The 19,575-nt window shown below is 32.0% G+C and overlaps 2 protein-coding genes across 3 annotated transcripts; one reads left to right on the forward strand and one right to left on the reverse strand.

Moving 5' to 3' along the window:
- Positions 1–1,359: 1,359 nt before the first annotated feature.
- On the reverse strand, positions 1,360–14,195 carry LOC117210606 (zinc finger CCCH domain-containing protein 13-like). 2 transcript variants are annotated; one of them, XM_033453783.1, is made up of 10 exons: positions 14,050–14,195; positions 13,587–13,968; positions 13,154–13,335; positions 7,650–7,760; positions 7,434–7,521; positions 3,461–3,508; positions 3,186–3,356; positions 2,978–3,116; positions 2,756–2,915; positions 1,360–2,684 (listed from the first exon to the last, which is right to left on the reverse strand). In XM_033453783.1, the coding sequence occupies exons 2-10, from the start codon at positions 13,919–13,921 to the stop codon at positions 2,665–2,667; spliced, it is 1,254 nt and encodes a 417-aa protein (XP_033309674.1). In that variant the 5' UTR covers positions 13,922–13,968; positions 14,050–14,195; the 3' UTR covers positions 1,360–2,664. The 2 variants fall into 2 exon arrangements, with proteins under 2 accessions (XP_033309674.1, XP_033309675.1); XM_033453784.1 differs by having other exon boundaries at positions 13,583–13,960; positions 14,050–14,187.
- On the forward strand, positions 9,259–10,347 carry LOC117210612. Its single transcript, XM_033453792.1, has 2 exons — positions 9,259–9,779; positions 10,212–10,347. The coding sequence occupies exons 1-2, from the start codon at positions 9,295–9,297 to the stop codon at positions 10,246–10,248; spliced, it is 522 nt and encodes a 173-aa protein (XP_033309683.1). The 5' UTR covers positions 9,259–9,294; the 3' UTR covers positions 10,249–10,347.
- Positions 14,196–19,575: the final 5,380 nt, after the last annotated feature.

Below are 19,575 nucleotides of genomic sequence, written 5' to 3' on the forward strand. Positions count from 1 at the left end.
TCAAAGCTAATGTTGCCACGAAAAGATACGTTGTGAAAAAACAAAAATCTACCTATAAAGGAGAAAAAGCATAAGACTTAAATAAGATACAACTCGTAAACTGAGAACAGACCAATAAGGAATGTACAAGTTTTAGGATACTTCGAGTGATCATGTTACAACGCCTCCAGAACAATAATAACGCTTTAGTTGTCCACAGACTTACGTCATTTAAAAAATAAAGCATCATGAATTTTTCAGTAAAAAAGAACTTTTCCCTGAGTTTCGTGTAGATGCTTTATCTGCTTGTCAGTTCGACATATGTGCCAAATTAGTGATTTAGTAAAGAATAGTTCTTCAGAATGTAATTCTGATTTAGAGGATGTGAATCAAGGAAATAGACAACTTTTCGAAAATCGCTAGCCACTGACATTTGTTTAGGGACAAATACACCGACCATTAAAGTGTTAATACCACGTATCCACCGCAAACACTTATTTATAAAATACAAAGTTTGTAATATTATTAAAATTTTATTAAGATATATCAGATTTACGTAAAGTCCATTGCCTAAGTAAATTTTGCTATTATTATAAATGCTAAAAATAAAGAAAACGTAAAGAAAAACGTAAAAAAAAAATTAAAGAAAAACTAAAGAAACCAATCCACTGCGCCAAAGAATCTCCTTGAAATACTAGACGTAATATTTGATATACTATAAATAATAATATATATTCAATACTAAAAATAACATCAAACTTTATAAACATATTACTTAAATTTAATAATTCACAATTTATTCTCAATTAATACAATTTGTACACAATATTATTACCACCTAATAATGAGCAAGTTTCACATACAAATACATCAAACATAAAACATTTTAATAAGATTTCAGAAACTATATTAAAATATTAAATATATTTAAAAATACATAAATATTACATACTAATCGATGTTCGAGAAATCAATGATTAAAAATAAGTATTCTTTGTCTTTATGATCTTTAGCTTAAAAAGCGATTGTATAAATAGTGTAATAGTGTTTACAATGTATCGAGATCGTAAAACCCATCAAGCATCAAGTTTTATATGTTATAGCGTTTGAATGAACGAATTCATACAGTTCCTAATTTAGATCATAAAAGATTCATATAATATAATATAGTGATTAAAAAAATATATAACACTTGTATATCTCATATATTCATAACAGTATCTTGAATTAAACATAATCTACTTCGCTACGATATCTTGAAGAATGTTTAATCTTTGTACAATGTCTAATAGATGGCGCGGCAAGTACTGTACGTTCACGTATTGTGCAATAAAACATTAATTCTCTATTCATCATACACCTTTCATTAATACATTGGTCTTTTTTTTTAATCGAGGAGGGAGAAATGCTGTTATGCATACCCAGACTGAACTATGTGGGACTCGGCCGATGGCGTTGCCATCTAAGAATCCCTCCTCTCTCCGCTCTTCTTCTGTGCAAGCATCGACCTCGAAACCAACTTACGGCGTTACTTTAAGGTTGGGCTTAACTACGCACCGCTCCCTCATACTTGAATCCCATTTCTTCTTCTTGTTTCTCTAGTTCTCCTCCTCTCTTCGAATTTCTCCTGCATCATTCTTGCTAGCATAATTTTTCTGCACAAGGCCTCAAACCTTGCCAAGTCGTCTTCCTTCTTCACCATTAAATTCTCCGTTGTTAGTGGTGTACCGACGTAATTTTCTAGTTCCGTCCTCTCACGTATCCTGGGCAGTGGAAAAGCGCATGTTCAGCGTCATCGCTCCTTCTGCAATCCAGCTGGACCCCAAGGTATCTTACTTCCTGTCTCGTCGTCAGAAGGTATCCCTCGACGTTCATCTCGATTACCGTCGGGATTCGTTGATTATATCCCAACATGTGACATTTATAACATCTCACTATGTTGGGCAGAATCCTAGCCGTCGCTATTGTCAATCCTGTTTTAATTCTAATCCGCCTGTCTTTGAGTACGGTGCTCGCCGGCAGCTCCACTTACGGCCTGCTGCGTTTCCCATGGCGTCATCCTTAAGGACTTTACCTGTATACATTGCTCCTGCTTAATGCTTAATCCCGTTGCTATATCCTGGATTTAGTTCTTCTCTTGTAGCTATCGGGTCTAAATTTTTCAATTCCGTTGGAGTCATCTGCGTCGCGACCGTTCTACTGTTCACCATCCGTTTCTGCGTTGGAGTCGATCCACTCCCTCAGTTTTTTAATCTCCTGCGCGCTCTCACAGCTTAATTTCTTAAGCGTGGAATCCCCCTTACTCAATGCTGTAACTCTTCTTACCATCCTATCCATATTAAGAGTTAATATTTCGAGACTCTTCATCAGCCTTCTCACATCTCGAAGTCCGATTATTGGTCCTCTTCCCTTGTCAGCGGACGACCCTTCCCTCCGCCTCCCGATCTCTTCTGCGTCCAAGCTCTACCTTCCACGACGTCATTCTCTCCTCAGCCTGCCCTATCTTCTTACGAGAATCGGTTATTCTAACGCCTCTTCTCCCAGAGTGTGGGTAAACTCTTGTCTCCTCAAATGTCCTATCGACACCACCCCCCTCCAACGCTTTTAATTGGTCCCCGGTCGCACTTACCGAAAGAGAAGTGGCCCTGGGACTGACCATTCTCTCTTCGTTCCTCGTCCAGTCTACTAATACATTGGCCTAAATCCTATATAAAACACAAATAATTAAAACAGTAACTCTTCATGCACGTCATTATGAATTAATGAATATACATACTAGGATTTAGAGGCGGACGTAATCTATACATATCTGGCGGAATAAATCGTGGTGGAAATGGTCTTAATGGACCAATCATATGTCTAGTTCCTCCTAAAGGTGGTACCTGACCTCGAATTGGAACCAAGGGTCCAACCATTATTGGTCTCGGAGGAAAATCCTAATGACCAATGAAATTTAATATCGATAGAATTATATTCCGTGTACAATTTGAATACTTACTCCATAATAAACAGGAACAGGAATCTGCTCGATATAATGCGATGGAGGTATCCTATGTTCTCTAGACCTATCTCTTTCTCTTCTTTCTCGGGACCGTTCTCTTGATCTTTCTCGATAAGATCTTTCATCTTTAGATGACCTATTGTTTTAATAATATTTGTAAAATGTAGTTTTCCAAAAACATATATTTCACATGCCTATTATATACCTATGATGAGAATCTCTGACCCATGCTCTTTGTTCTCGTTCCCTTGAACGTGAATGATCCCTATGACCTTTTCTTTCACGCAGATGCTCTTCCTCTGCAGTGTTTAATTGACTATGTCGTCTGACTGTTTCTTTATACTCTCTACTTCTACCTCTACTGTGATTTCTTCCTCTAAGTAAATTATACAAAAATGTAGAAAAACTGAATAATAAACGTATTAAATATGTTAAAGGTATTAAACAAAAATATATAAGATTATAAGAAATAATTTGTACCTATCACTTCTATAACTGTCCCTGTTATCATATTTTGAATCCTCATACCTAAAAAAGAATATTTAAATATCAAAAGCCTAATTTCTAAACATTTGGTTTTGTATTATAATTAATATTCGATATTTAGTATTTGAATATGGGGTGTACCAAAAAAATAATAATAGTAAATATTGATGGATAATCGTACATTACATTAAATTATCATTATTATTTAAATGCATAATACTATTTTGCATTCATAGATGCAGTATCGTAGAAAAACCATTGTAAAAATCCCGATGAACTACAGATAGAAAGCGAAAGTGCTGACGGACCGAGAAGGATGGGAAATTCGGTGGGCTATATGCCCGTGACCCTTTAAGACAATGGGTAATTGAAAAAAATGTACGTGATCAACTTGGGTCATTAACACGTTGGGTTGTAAAACACGTGTACGTTGTAGGAGTATCGAAAACTGATATAAAAAGGACGTCTTGATGGAGAGACTGATCAGTGGTCAATAGTTGTAATTGGAGTTACGACTGAGTTGCCACTAGTTGCAGTGACGAGTAAGCTACAACTAGCTGCGGGTTACTCGTTACTTATGAGTTGTCGAGTCGTTAGGTGTAAGTTGTAAGTTGAATAGTTAAACAAATTTAGTTGCCTTAGTTGTATCGCATTACTACATTAAGCTCTAATTAAATAGTTACAGTTTTCTGTTTTAGTCACAGTAAATAAATTTATATAATAAATAAAGATCACTATAATTCTTATTTCTATATAGATATTAATAGGAAATATCTTTTTTAGGTATTTAAAGCATTAGCTTTTTACTTTATTATTCAAGTACATGCAATAAGTAGTTGTTTAGTTATTATAAATTATTAGTTGTTAAGTTTCATTATAAATTAGGGAAAAGCACGCAAAAGCAAGTGGAATAATTCTCAGACCAATATTAAACACAAATATAAAAAATAAACAAATTTGTGCAATATTATAAAAAATAACAAATAAAACAAATGATTGGTATACATAAACATTAAACTTACTTTTAGGATTTCAATTGCTTACCTTCTAATAACTGTTATTAATTATTATATCCACAATACATTATCTGAACAAAAACCATTTAAAAATCGAATATGGTACACTAATGTTGGCACATGCCAAAAATACTAGTAATAAATTACATTTATATTAGCATACTAACCAAAAAATTTACATTACAAATTAATATTTACTAGAAATAATTTTTAATAAATTAAAATTTTTGTGGTTATTGCACTTATAAAGATATAATTATTTTGCATTCATTAGCATGAAAATGATTATTTATAACTGATTATTTATAAGAAATTTTAATTACAGTATATGAGAATAATATCTGCAAAATGTAAGTATGAATTTGAATACCAGTGTTGTCTATAGTATATAGTGAATACTTGTTATGTACCTAGCTCTAATTCACTCTATTCTATGATAAAAAGTGTACCATTATATTTTTGCATTTTTCGTGAGGAAACAAAAAGAAGCGTATATGATCAAATTAGAAAGAAAACCATAAACATTGATAGTTACATAACCAAGCATACGCTTACAGATAGCTCCCTTGAAATAACCATGCCAAGATATATAAATAGGTATATTTTCATCTACTGAAGATGAAGGAAGAGGGGTTTTTAGCGAGTTAGCACTTTCCACTTCTCACACATAAAAAAAAAGAAGCGTAAGCTGGAACAAATGAGAATGTAGTAACACAAAACACATACCTAAAATAGAAATCAAATAGCACAACTGTATTTAGAATTAAGTTATGTTACGTTAAGATAATGAATATATATTACAGCAAAACATGTTCATTATGAAAGTAAATATTTTAATGTTTATAAACGTTATGTTATCACGCACTAATTTAAATTTGTTAATATTATAATAATATAATATATATGTCGGGTTTACAGTAGAATCAGGGTCGCTATGCAATAGAGAAGACTTCGACTAATGCAAATACGATTATCATAGAACTGGACAAGTAACCGTGGTAATTAGACACTCGAGAAATCAATGACAATGATCCTAGGTTCAACAACGAATCCGCGGTCGACGGGATGATAGATGAACGTGCTTACAAAATCTAAGTCGGACGCGTAATATTCACTGGTCGTAAGGGATTACTCTTTTCGTCAATGAGATCGCGAGAGAGAATGAATTTCCCGTCCCGATGATGCCACAGAGGAAAACTATATGGGGTGTGTCTGAGGACACGAGATCATCGGATTCGTCGAGGATAGCCTTCGTTCAGAAGGTGAGGGAATTTGGCGTTGCTGCTAATTGGTCAATCTTCATATCGGTGGTTAGAAAAAGATGCTAGCCGTCCTCGAGGGAAAGTTGCTAGTGGGAGACGCCGTTCGTTGAAAAATAGGTCTCTCCTATTTTCCCGTAGCTGGGACAAAGACTGTTTGTTTGAAGGACTTTAGTCAACTAAATCCTAAGATTTATGACGGGCCCTCAGGCTAGCTGAACATGTACTGCGGAGACGCATCAACATTTGGCAATCATCTTGCTCGAAGAATAGGGTCTGCGTGTGGCGAGCCACGGGACAGAAACCGTTGGAATGTTTACTGTCGCGTGTCACCACGAATATTTCTTTTAAGGAGAGCTATAGAATTACTCCATACCTTTGTTAGACAAAGCGTTCATCCCGTGACCGCGGCTACGTTCGGCGACTGGCTGTCGCCTCGAGCCCAAGCTCATTATCACTAATCTCGAACAATTACAATCGGATTGAACAACTACAATCGTTTAATTACAGCTGTCGTAAATCTAGATTGCAATGCTGCGGGATTATCCAAAATTCCAGAGGCTTCGGTGTTCTCTCGTCTCCGACATATATAATGTTTGTAATATTATATATAAAATTTTACATAATCTTATATAAAAATTTTAGATAATCAAATAATTATTAATTATTTATCCACTGTATAACAATACTTTTATAAAAAAAAGAAAGAAAAATGAAAAATATTATCATATCCATGTTTAACACGTTGGTCGCCCAGCGTAATTCGGTTAAGTTCCTGCGGAGCCCAAATCTGACCGTCGGTACGCTTTGCGGCTGGAGTATTCCGAGAGATTTCATGGCAGATATCCCAGATCTTTCATTTAGTCGAGAAGCATACTTCTTGCGAGACGTACATCAGTGATTTTTTCATCCTCAAAATGTTCAGTAGACAGCGTGAAAATATATTTGAAAGTGAGGAGAGTTACTACTCTACAATAATGGAAAAACTGGTATCGACAGAAGTGACCAGATGGTCTCATATGCCAGTACGATACGGAAAAGCATCAAGTGGTATTGGAAATTAGGACTACATTTACTCTTAGGAACAACTATAGTAAATGCTCATATTGTGTACCAAACAAGCACAAACGAAACAATACAGATAAGAAAATTTCAGAAAATTCTCGTTTCCGAATGGTCCGATGTGCCGGACAACCATCAGAAGAAAACGAAGGTGTTCCACCATTTGGAGATTTGTAAGAATCAGGAGGGCAAACCTATAAGAATGATGTGCACCCTATGTTACGAGAAGAAGAGGCAAACTGTCACACGCGAAGAAGCGAGAAAAAACATTTAAAAAACTACAACATATTGTTCGAAGTGCCCAAAATCACCCCAAATGTGTTTGGGATGTTTTAACAAATACCATGTGATATAGCATAATATAATATTTTATCCAGAATATAAATTAATAAAAAGTATGGTATAATGTGTTTTTAATATTCTATGTTGTATATCCTATATATAATATCCTATATTTAATTAACTCGAACAAGAAGAATGTCACCCATACTTACGGGGGCCCCACATAGATATGGGTGACGTGGCGATCAACATGTTAATATGAAATTGTATGGAAAAGTGGTACGAAATAGGAAAGATTATATAAAAAAAGAGAAAATATCGTGTTCATCTAATAACCAATACACAAACCTGGCATGGCGGGATGATCTATGTCGAGGGCTGGGGCTTCGATTTCTTGAAGAAGTAGTATATTTTTTATTCATTTTCGACTTGCTTTCTGGAAATTAAACATGTTATTTTTCAGAAGAAAAATAAAATTTTAGTGTATATAGAAAATATCAACTATGAAGAGAAGTATCTTATCTAGTTAAAATAATGGTAAAAGATTTCAAATAATAAACAAACCTAAATTTTCATTATTTAAAACAACAACTGTACGACGTTCCTCAATTTCATCTGTTTTGACTGTTGTACCTTTTATTTCTTCTCTTTCAAATATAGGTTTCGATCCTTCTCCTATGGTTAAATAAATTTATTTATAAATAAAACATCCAACGTACTTGCACATGAAAGAAACAATTAAGCAGTATTAGCAGTTGTGACAGACCTTAGAAATCTTAAGGTTGATATGTAAATAAACTGACTACCTCTGAACGATTGTAAGCCAGGACATTTTATAATAGATGTATGAAGCGAATGAAATGGTAAACATGCTATAAAAAAGATAGAAATATCATTCTCTTATTTTATATTACTACTTCTGTATTAGTATTACATATGTCAATTATGTGAAAAATGTATATATATATTTGTTATTAAAAATATAAATCACATTAATTGACTGCTTATTATACAAATATATATAACGTTTTTGTGTACAAGTCATTCTTCAGATTAAATGTACAAATGAACGTAAATGGCTTACAATTTTCTTCAGTGCCAGAAATCACAAAAACAATTTTATATACACAAATCCATAATTATAAGAAACATTAAGTTACGAAATGCAATCTTTACTTTATGTTATTCTGAATAGATTTTATTATATATACGATTTAATAATTAATATTTAATATTATATATTTTTTATTAGTAATAATTACTAAGAATTAATAATTTCTTTAGACTTTATATATTTCAAAAGCCTCAACTTTTTTCTATTAAAACTTTAGTTAAAAAATAAGAATTTTCTTTTAAAAAAGCTTTGAAAAATTGGACTAATTTATGTTTAACAAAATTACAATCCTATGGTGATATCTTCCGAGATGCTTCATATCTTCCATGATGATTAAAAGATCTTCCACTTAATTGATATATGTATAACTGTTAAATAGATGGTACATTTGTACTGCACGTGTGAGAGTACATTTGAGTATCGAAGGACGTCCAGGTCTCAGCTGCAAACATAATCAAAAGCGATGAAAAACGGTTAGGAGTTATTAAAAGCGATTAGAAGTTATTAGAAGCGATCAAAAGAAAACAAACAAGAAAGCGAGTAGGTTGTCGAGTCCTTTAGAGACTAACGTACATGTAGAGCTGAATAATTTGTAAATAACTTTTACACTTTTTATTTCTCCAAATCCTCTCTATACCTTAACATGGTAGCAGAGCGTGGTTAGTAGTTTTGCGAGTTGGTTTGAGTGAATCTCAGTAAAGGAAGAAATGTTCAAAGGATATAGAAATACTACGACCACGTAGAAACGCTTGAAAAGGGATAAGAAATCAATCAAAATGGAGAGATCGGAAATTATGATATTTTATGGTATTTGATAGTGAGGATTACGGTGTATGGGAGAAAAGAATTATGATGTTTCTGAGGTATGAAGAATGCGATACCGTTATAACCAGAGTGAAGACTGAAACAGATAATGCAGACTGGGATAAAAAGGATCTGAAGGCAATAAACGTAATTTACAGTGCCATCACGAATAGACAACTAGAATTTATTAGTGAAGAACGAACAGCGTATGCAATAATGAAAAAGTTCGACGAGATGTACTTGAAAGAGTCTACAGCACTACAGATCGTGTGCAGAAGGAGATTGAAGAAGATGAGGCTTGATAAGTACATTGATTCAGCATTGTTCTTTAGTGATTTTGAAAAACTAATAAATGAATTAAAAAGTGCGGGCGCACAAGTGAAAGAAAAGAAAAAGCTGAATTACATGCTAAATACGTTACCCGAAGAGTATAGCTACATAGGGTATCTAATAAATACATTGAAAGAAGAGGATCAAACGGAAGCGTATGTGAAGAATAAAATAGAAATAGCGGAGAAGAAAAATAAATTTGATCAAGGAGAAATGAAAACTAACGCTTTCGCTGCAAAAAAAGGAGAATGCTTCAAATGTGGAAAAGTAGGACACTTTGCGAGAAGAAGCAAGCGGGAAGCAGTAACAGTTGTCGGCATGGGTCAACACGTGGTCGCGGCAGAGGAAGAGAAAACAGAGGCTATACGAGCAGGGGACGTGGAAACTTCCATCGTAAATCAGCAACGGGCACGAGCGAGCAGGGCAACTCAGGAGCAGGCACATGGATGATGTGACATCAATCACATCTCAACCTACATCAGAGATAAGACATCAACCCCCGAGCTTCGGAATCCTTTGGACACATTACCACCTTATCATCATAGCTTACACCAAGGCTGTGACGCACCTTAGTCCACATCAGAGATAGGATATCGACCCCCGCCCTTCGGATACTTTTCCACATCACAACCTACACCGAGCCTCCTCAACATCCTAAAACCAAAACGTATATAAGCCGAGGCTTCACCCAGCTCGGGGAGTTCTTGTTCTAGTCGCTGTTCTCGTACAACCCCCTTTCTCCGGTTCAGTGTTATTCTATTATTGTAAGTGCTAAAATTATAATAAAGTTAAATTAAAAGAAAATTAATAGTTGGGTTACTCAGCTTTAGTAGCTCAACTTTCTTTTCTCTTACAACCCAAGTATCAATTTTGTGACAATGGCAAGGACGCACGCAGCACACAGCAGCGAGATGAACGAACTAAGTAATAATAAAATAATTTGGCTATTAGATAGTGGTTGTACCGATCACATAATTAATAACGTAAATTATTTTGATAAATGTATCGACCTTAGAAAACCAGTAAATATATATTTAAGCGATAATAGACCGGTAAAAGCAACAAAAGTTGGAATCGTTATAAGCTACTTTGAAGTATTTGGAAAACAAAATAAAATAAATATAAATAAAGTATTTTACGCGAAAGAAATGTCCGCAAATTTGATCAATTCAGGTAAACTAACAGATAATAAGAATACGCTTATTTCAAAAGGAAATATTGCAAAAGTAATAAATGAGAACAATAAACTTACAGCTGTAGCGTTCAAAGAGAAGGGGACATATAAAATGAAAAGTATATTGAAAGGGAAGGAGCACTTAGCAAACAGTGCCGAACGTAATAGTATGAGTCAAAAGGAAAGATGGCATAGGATGCTAGGACATGTCAATTTCAGATACTTGAATATTTTGGGTAAAAAGCAGCTAGTGACAGGTATATCGAATGAATTTGAAAGGGAATTTTTGAGATGTAAGATGTGTATAGAAAGTAAAATGCATAACCTACCATTCAAAAATAATCGAACTATGTTTTAATAAGTTTAAGTAAGAATAAGTTTTAAATTTTCTGTTAATTTATTCGACAAGCATGTAAATATGATTAAGTATACATATAAATGTAAGGAGGCGTGTTAAATAGATGGTACATTTATACTGTATGTGTGAGAGTGTATATGAGCGTCAGAGGACATCCAGATCTCAATTGAGACAAAAGCAATCAAAAGCGATTAAAAGCGGTTAGAAGCTATTAAAAGCGATCAGAAGAAAACAAATAAGCAAGCGAGTATGTTGTCGAGTCCTTCAGAGAGTAACATACATGTAGAGCTGAATAATTTGTAAATAAATTTTAAACTTTTTATTTTTCCAAATCCTCTCTATACCTTAACAGTAACATATTACATTTTGCAATCAAAAAAGTAAATCTCAATCTTTACTTAAACATTTCAAAACTAATTATTTTTTTAGTTTACAGTTGTTTGCATAGTATTTCCTAATATGTGCAATATTAAATGTTTATAAAATTTGTAAACCAAATCCTATTTCATGGCTATGAAGCAGAAATAAAATTGTCTATTTATCTAAGAAGAAGTCAATGAATTCAAATAGATTCAGCAAAAAATATTTTTGTTTCATTATAGAATTTTCAGATGTAATAGTTAATCTTAAGTAGTTATTATTGAATATAATTTTGATTTTTCAATTGTAGAATTGTAACTTTTGGTGATGAATTTTCAATCGAAAAGTTCCTGATCTTCAAGACTAATGTTCCTTCTTCCACTGTTGAATTAAAAATACATTTGACACCTCGCCATAGTAGGTGTTCTAATTAAACTTTCGTGCTTTTAAACATGCAAGCATATAGCAAAGTATATGGCAGATGCACAAAATGGAGCAAGAATTTAAAGTATATTTTTACAAAAAATTACTGTCATATAATAATTAAAAAAATTATTTTTTGTGCAAACTCCATAACAGAAAAAGAAAATATAAAATAGCAAAAAGAAATAAAAGCACTCTTAGAACACTCAAGATAAAAGATATTGTGCTTACATATTGCACATACATATGTTTAATACCCAAATATTCAAATCCAACGTTGTATTCCAAATTTTCTTCATCCTTGGTGAATCAAAAACACATTATTGACTTCAGCGTTGTGTAAATTGTGTTGAATGCTCTAGGAAATAATATGATGATAAATCTATTATCTTCATGTCTGTAGAAACTTCCACATAATGTCATCATTCTTCAGCTGATGAATTTAATAAAGTGAAAATTTTGCTATTCTTAATCAAATTTTAATCACATTAGAAAAAACAGGAAAAAATATAACATATAGTTTTCAATTTTACATTAAAAAGCATACAATCCACTGGAACTTGAACTTATAAATTATGATTTTCGAAAAATTCCAAAAGGATTATCTTTCAAGTTGAATTCATATATTCATTCATATATTAAGTATTTCTTCATTGGATGACTGAAAGTTGTTAGATAATTGTAGAAAAAAAAACATTTTACCCCTTCCTCTTCTGACTGCTACATCTTCTAGATACATAATACCTTGTTGGAGATTATTAATTATCACTTTTCTTGACACATTTCTGCCAATAACCATTTGATTCTTCGTAGTTTTACGGCACAAACTAATGTACCTTTTGGTCCTTTACTTTGTTGATGTATACCTGCATAGTTTGACTATTATCTTTTTTAAATATATTTGATTATAACTAATTGTATACTGTATCAAGTTGCAATATATTTTGCAATGAAAAATATTAATGATAAGCAGAAAGATCATTTTGTCAATTTAAACAAAATCAATGGCAGAAAGTTAAAATTTTAAATAATTAACAAACCTAAATTTTCATTATTTATAGCAACGACTGTATCACATTCCACAATTTCTACAGTTTTTGACTGTTGTACTTTTTATTTCTCCTCATTTAAATATAGGTTTCGATCCCTTCTCCTATTTTCTTCGTCCTTAGTAATTCAAAAACACATTACATATTAACTTTAAAATTATATAAATTGTTGAATGTCGTAAAAGATAATACGATAACTATCATCTTCATGTCTGTAGAAACTTTTATATAATGCCATTATTCTTCAGCTGATGAATTTAGTAAAGTAAAAAGCTTGCTATGTTTAATTAAATTTCAATCATATGGAAGAAAAAGAAAAAGATGTAACGTATGGTTTTCAACTTTACCTTATAAAGCACAGAATCTGCAGAAACTTGAATTCATATACTCCTTTAGTATTTCTTCATTGGATGACTGAAATTTCTTAGGTAATTAGAGAAAAAAACAACATTTTACCCTCTCTTCTTTTGACCAGAACATCTTCAGGATTGATAATATCTCGTTGGAGATCATCAGTTGTCGCTTTGCCTGGTACATTCCTGTGAATATCTACTTTAATTCTTCGTAGTTCTGCAGCGCTAACCTGTGTGCCTTCTGGTCCTTTAAATAAAGGTGTTGTACCATCTGATGGTTCTAATCTATAATGCAAAAGAATTCACTTCATTAAACATTAATTTTCTTTTCATAAATTAAAGACTAAATTATATCTTTCAACATCACATAAATATGTACCTAATATTGCTATTATAATCTGCAAAAAAACTTATATTTTATATGTATATGCTATAATATATCCTCTAAACATTTGCTTTAAAAGTAATTTTGATTTATTCTTAAACAATATCGTTTAATTGTCTAAAATGAAGTGTCTTAGATTAGTCATACTTACTTTTTAGATAATATAGATGTATTAGATGTATTTGATGTAACAGTTCTATGTCGATTTTCCGTGGATTTGCTTTTACTCTTACTGCGGCTGTGATGTGAAAATCTTCCTCTGGGCAGTGGTAAACCTTTCTCAATAGCACGACGTATTTCATATTCTAAAATCTTCTTCTCCTTCAACTTTTCATGTTCTCGTAGCCTTTGTTGTTCTATCATCCATTCGCGCCTACGCCGTAATCGTTCTTCTTCTGTTCTTCGTAGACCAGCCTCGTAGTTTCCATTGCGTGATAATCTCAACTTTTCATCACGATGGGAATGATTCGACACGTTTCGTTTCATTTTCCAAGGAAGAAAAATTTCGTATGCGTGGAAGTTAACCTACAAGTCTTTTTTTGAGGTTACAAATACAGAAGATTCAAATATGTACGTTATACCAAAGAAAAAACATAATAGTAATATAGACTTACAAAAAATTTGCTGGAAGTTGAGGAAGTTAGGGTAGTTCAATAATAAATTGATGTATCAGCCTATTAGCAACAAAGTTATTGAATTGCATAGGAGGGATTGTCAAAGGAATCCTAAGGAGATCAAATGGACATATATTCATACAAGGTGTAAATAAAATAAGTGTCAAGAGAATCATAGTATGATTCTATACCTTCAAATTGGTAGAGATTTATAAAAAAAAGAGTTAGTGCAAAAACGACCTTGATCTTGAAATTCAAGATAAAAATTTTTTATTATGAAAGAATTCTACTCATCACGAAAAACAAATGTTTCAAATGTCGCAATGACCTCTTCTCTCGTAAAAAAGTTTTAATGATTCTTAAACTGGTTTTATTCACGATATATTTATATTTATATATTTATATTTATATATTCATATCTTACATTTGTGTTCATATCTACATTTTACATTTAGTAAGAGAAATTAGAGAGACACATATAAGAATGTAGGAATAATAGAAGACTTTTGTGTACAGAAAAGATTCCGCGACAATACGATTTTCAACGACTTAGTTAACAATTTGATGATCAAGAATTAATATTGCGACATTTAAATCCATATCAAAGATCAAATTGGCGCCGCATTCATAACAAGGAACAGGTTAATTATCGCTCTACCTCATACATATTTACAAATGAACTTACATAGAACAGATCGCCGATTAAATCATACGAGAGAGAAAACTTACAATTTTATAATGATCAAAAATAAAAATTTGTGCTATTTCATTGTGTTTCAGTTACGATTACGAATACCTATAGAATAATTATTGGTGGAGAGGGAGCCAAAGAGTTATTATTATCAAAGTGAAGAATTATACGTAATTTTGGTAAAAAAACTTGACTGAAATATGAAATGCGAGTTCAAGATTGTTCAAATACCGAGAAAAGAAAATACAAAGAAAAAAGAAACTAGAAGAGGAAGATATGCAATATATAATGATAGATTTGGGCTATTAAGCTGTATCAATAGATGCTACTTTATTTTACATCTGATTGGAGAATATAAGGATGTTGTGAATAAAGTCATTGTAACTTTAACATTTTTCTTCCACGAAAGAATGTCATTTGTGACTTTGAAATATTTGTCCTTCGTGATGGCTAGAATTTTTTCGCAACAAAAAATTTGATCTTGATATCAAGATCAAGGTCGTTTTTGCATCAACATTTTAAAATCACGTTACGATCCTCTTTACACTTACTTCCTTTATACCCTCTACAATGGGTTTACGACGCTGCTTTCTGTCGAAAGCCTATATACATTGCCTAATTGAAGTGCTCAACTATCCATGACATATCTTCTGTACCTTCCGTGGGCAACGTTGGTCGTTTATGTCCACGACTAATTTTACCGTTCTCAGCTTTCAAAAAATTTTTAGAATTCTGATATAGTATATCAGAGCCACTACTTTAATACATAATAGTTTCTTCAATTAAATGTTTAATGGATTAATTAGCAAAAATAAACATTCAGAAGAAAGTGCAAGGAGATGGAAACTTATTTAAAAACAAATATTTTTACAATATATAAATATAGAAAATTTGCGACGGCTTCAAAAATTTTTGAAACCTGAATTTAGATGAATGGAACAATAACGCAGGAAGAAGCAGATATTTTTATATTTATATTTATCACATAGAGTAATTATCTGTATTATACATCTAGTAATTTCTATAAGATAAATAAAAATCAATAAATCATATCAACAATATTATCCATATTTATTGCAAAAGTTATGGTAAATGTACAGATAGAGGGCAACCTCATCGATTTCGATGATTTTTGGATATCTGTTTTGAATATGGACGATTTTATTTATATTACAGGACCCGATCAGAGACCGGCGAATCTCTAAAATCTTCCCAAATATTAAGAAAATATCAAAAGAATAAAAATTTACTTCTGAAAATATTAACATCGTAAGTAACCTAGGTCTTGCTGTGCTGGAACAAATCAATTTACATGAAATTCCCGTTGACTCCAGAGGTCCATTAGTGCTTACTTTTTTACATACTAGGGAATAGAGCCAGATTGCCAACATTCTTTACCTTCGAAGATATTAAAAAATGAAATTTCACTTATAATGATTTAAACGATCCAGATTGTTCACGGAGAATTTACTATTCATTTAGGTTCGGTGTAGACGAGTAGCCTCTTGACGCTGCATCATATGTCTGTTCTAGTTGCTTTTAACTGGCAAAAAACAAGGAAAGACATATGACGAGCGAGAACGCAGCGTTAAAAAGTTGCTTGTCCATGCCGGGGCTTAAATATCCTCAATATTCTGTATCTACGCCTTCAGTTTCGACTCTGGGACTTTTTATATTTGCATTTGAAATGCCTTTTAAAGGCTCTCGTTGAATGTCCCGTTAAAGTTATTACAAAATTTTTGAAATGCATTTATATTTTTATCTGCCGTCATCTTTCGTGTCATTTGTTACTATTTAATGCAAAAAATAAGGGATACTCATTACTCTTTAATACAATTCGAACATGGTTAAAAGCCTTTCCATGAGTACAGAAAAAAGCACCGACATATATACACTTTTATGAAAGTAAACTTAAACTTTACAAAATTTGCTATTCAGATATGTAATTCATAGGATGACGCTCGACTTGGCTTGAGCCTTTGTATCCTGGCCACAGATGAGATCGTGCCATGGCGCGACTACAAATACCAATCAGGGCATACCAGATAAACGAGCGAAAGGGACAATGACAAATTATCGAGGTACTACTAACCACTTGTTCAACGACGAACAGATCACGGTATACAAGAAACTTAAAAAATAAAAGTTAATTTAGATATAGAAGTAAAAATAAGATTAATCCAATTGAAACAATCTAGATTAATGGACTGATAGTTACAATTCTCAGTCTTCTTTATAGTGTTTTTGAAAACTAGCTTCGATTAAGCAACGTGAGAAGTGATGTGTTGTTCTTTTCGTCCGTTTAGCTCATACCTTGCGATTGGTATTTAGGGTCGCGCTAAAAAATGATCTCGTCTGTGGCCAGGGTTTCAATGGCCCACATCGAATCCCATGAATTGTAAATATTGCAAGTATAGGGCACTTATTGATATTTAATAAAATTACATGCTTTTCATTGCTTTTATTTTCTAGTTATTTTATTATACATCTATTATTCCATTTGTATCATATATTGTAACAAAAGACATTAAATAAAGTAAAATTTGTTATAATTATCTAATACGTATAACAAATAGATATACTAATATTTATGTTCAACAGTATATAGACCAATTTTTTCTTATTTTTTTACATAATGTAACGATTGCTAGCAAAAAACGCAATTTAAAAAAAGGGCATACGGTTTCGTTTTATCGATCCGAAGGAGGTTTGTCCGAATTTCAGCAGAGTTTTTTTCTAATGAATATGATCATAGTTCAAAAGCATTACTTTTTTATTATATAAAATATCCTTGAAAATTTGAAAATTGAAATAAAACTGAACGAATATGTGCAATATGATAATATTACGCGGATATATTTTATATTAAACTATTCACAGTTTTTGGTACGATTTATAAAAGAATAAAATAATGATAAAAAGGTATGACACTGAAATCTTGACGTATAATAAAAATACTATTTTTTTAAACTTTATGCAGTGCTTTGTAACACTAATCGCGTTCCTTTGCACTGTCTGATCTGCAATGGTTTACTTTACTAGCAAATCTCAATGAATCCAATGTTTTGTTATAATATTCATCTAAAGAAAATATGTTCACATAAAAATTTTTGAATTGCCACCTAAAGACTGCATTAATAAATGAGTGAATTTTGAGTTGCTGCATGAAATGTTTTCCACTAAGTCGGTTAAATTTAGGTTTCCTAACGAATTCTCTTCTTTTGAATGATTCGTTCTTATAAGTGCTATTTTCGTTACTAAATGCAATTTAAATTTAAATTTTCTAAAAAATTTTCTAAAAAATTAAATTTTCCATTTATTTCTAAGTCTATTGTATTTTCATATTCACGCGCACTAGCGTGTGTATGTACCGTTTATTCAACTGAATATCTGTAACTGTTCTATTGCATGGTACTGTCAAAAGGAATTTATGCAATTCTTCAGGAATGTTAATTTCCTCTGTGAGATTGCTGATGTACGAATTGTGTTCCTTATTATTAGTCATTCTGATTTGAGATTTAAGCAAATCAACAATGTGCTCATTGTATATCTAATAAAATTGGCTTATCTTCTATTCGATATTCCCAATCAAGTAATTGAAATTCCTTCATTTTTTAAAAAAGACATTGTTTTACATTGTGATTAGTAAATAATATATGTATACATTGAACAATATATACTGTTCTAGGTATCATGACTTCTATTTCAATAGATGATAAATAGAGGTAGTATATGTTTTACCAAAAGCAATAAATATACAGACATTATACCCCGTTAAAGCAGATTGAACTAACAGAGCTAACTCTTTACAAATATTTTCCTTATTAGTAGTTGATGAGAAGGGTTTATTGAAAAAATATTTTTGACTGGTTCTCGGCTGTCTTTCGCTATAACTATCTAAATCAGATCCATTAAATTTTTCCAGCCCAATATTGCATTCATTTACGAAATTTATATTACACATCTTGAAGAAAATAAAATTAGATATATTTGATGTAACAATTCAATTGTAATGTAAAAATCTATTTATGGACAACGATAAACCTAACGTAGGCGCACGACATATTTTATATTCCAAAATCGTTTTCACCTTCAACTTTTCAGGTTCTCGTATTTCACTTTTCATCACGATGGGAATGATTCGACACGTTTCGTTTTATTTTCAAAAGAAAAACATTTCGTATGCAAGACAGTTAACAAACTTTCTTGAATTTAGAAACACATAAGATTTTAATGTGTATGTTACATCAAACCATGTACACAAAAATATCTAATTACATAGAAAAATTAGAAAAATAAAAGACAAGTACATCCAATGAAGTTACAAACATTGTGTAGACAGTAAAGTTATCGTATTAAACGTGAAATAACTATTTGCATTATGTTTACATTAAGGCAAAAGTACTAATTTTAAAGTTATAGAAAATATGCGTCACTAAACTGGCAAACAAAATACTGAAGTTTTTGTATTTAAAATGGTACATTTTAATGAAATCTCAGACATATTTTCCTTATTACAATTTATTTATAATTACATACATATTTAAGCAGTACTATATTAATAGTTAAAACTCTAAGTTTATACTTATACCTTGTCCCTCTATTATTATAGTCCTATTCTGTCTAATTTCAATGTGACCAGTTCACTCTTCCAGCCATGTGAATCTTAGTAGCCTATTTTGTAGGTGCAACCATCGGAGTCATATAGCGAAATGAGAAAATATACGTATAACATTCTTAACACCTCATTAAAGAGGGAGGGACTTATAAAGCACTATTAACACATACTTACATATCATAGTGTAACTGCTAGAATTCCATTATGTCCTTGCACA

The sequence above is a fragment of the Bombus bifarius genome, unplaced genomic scaffold (assembly GCF_011952205.1).
Source record: "Bombus bifarius isolate JDL3187 unplaced genomic scaffold, Bbif_JDL3187 scf7180000008208, whole genome shotgun sequence".
Classification (NCBI taxonomy): Eukaryota; Metazoa; Arthropoda; class Insecta; order Hymenoptera; family Apidae; genus Bombus; species Bombus bifarius.

Coding starts and splice junctions, on each gene's coding strand:
- LOC117210606 (XM_033453783.1), bottom strand. CDS start 13,921: ATGAAACGAAACGTGTCGAATCATTCCCATCGTGATGAAAAGTTGAGA. Junction 3,509..7,433: donor AGATCATCCCGCCATGCCAG/GTTTGTGTATTG, acceptor ATTCTTTTTTAG/GTATGAGGATTCAAAATATG. Junction 2,685..2,755: donor ACGTCCGCCTCTAAATCCTA/GTATGTATATTC, acceptor TGTTTTATATAG/GATTTAGGCCAATGTATTAG.
- LOC117210612 (XM_033453792.1), top strand. CDS start 9,295: ATGAGGCTTGATAAGTACATTGATTCAGCATTGTTCTTTAGTGATTTT. Junction 9,780..10,211: donor ACTCAGGAGCAGGCACATGG/ATGATGTGACAT, acceptor AATTTTGTGACA/ATGGCAAGGACGCACGCAGC.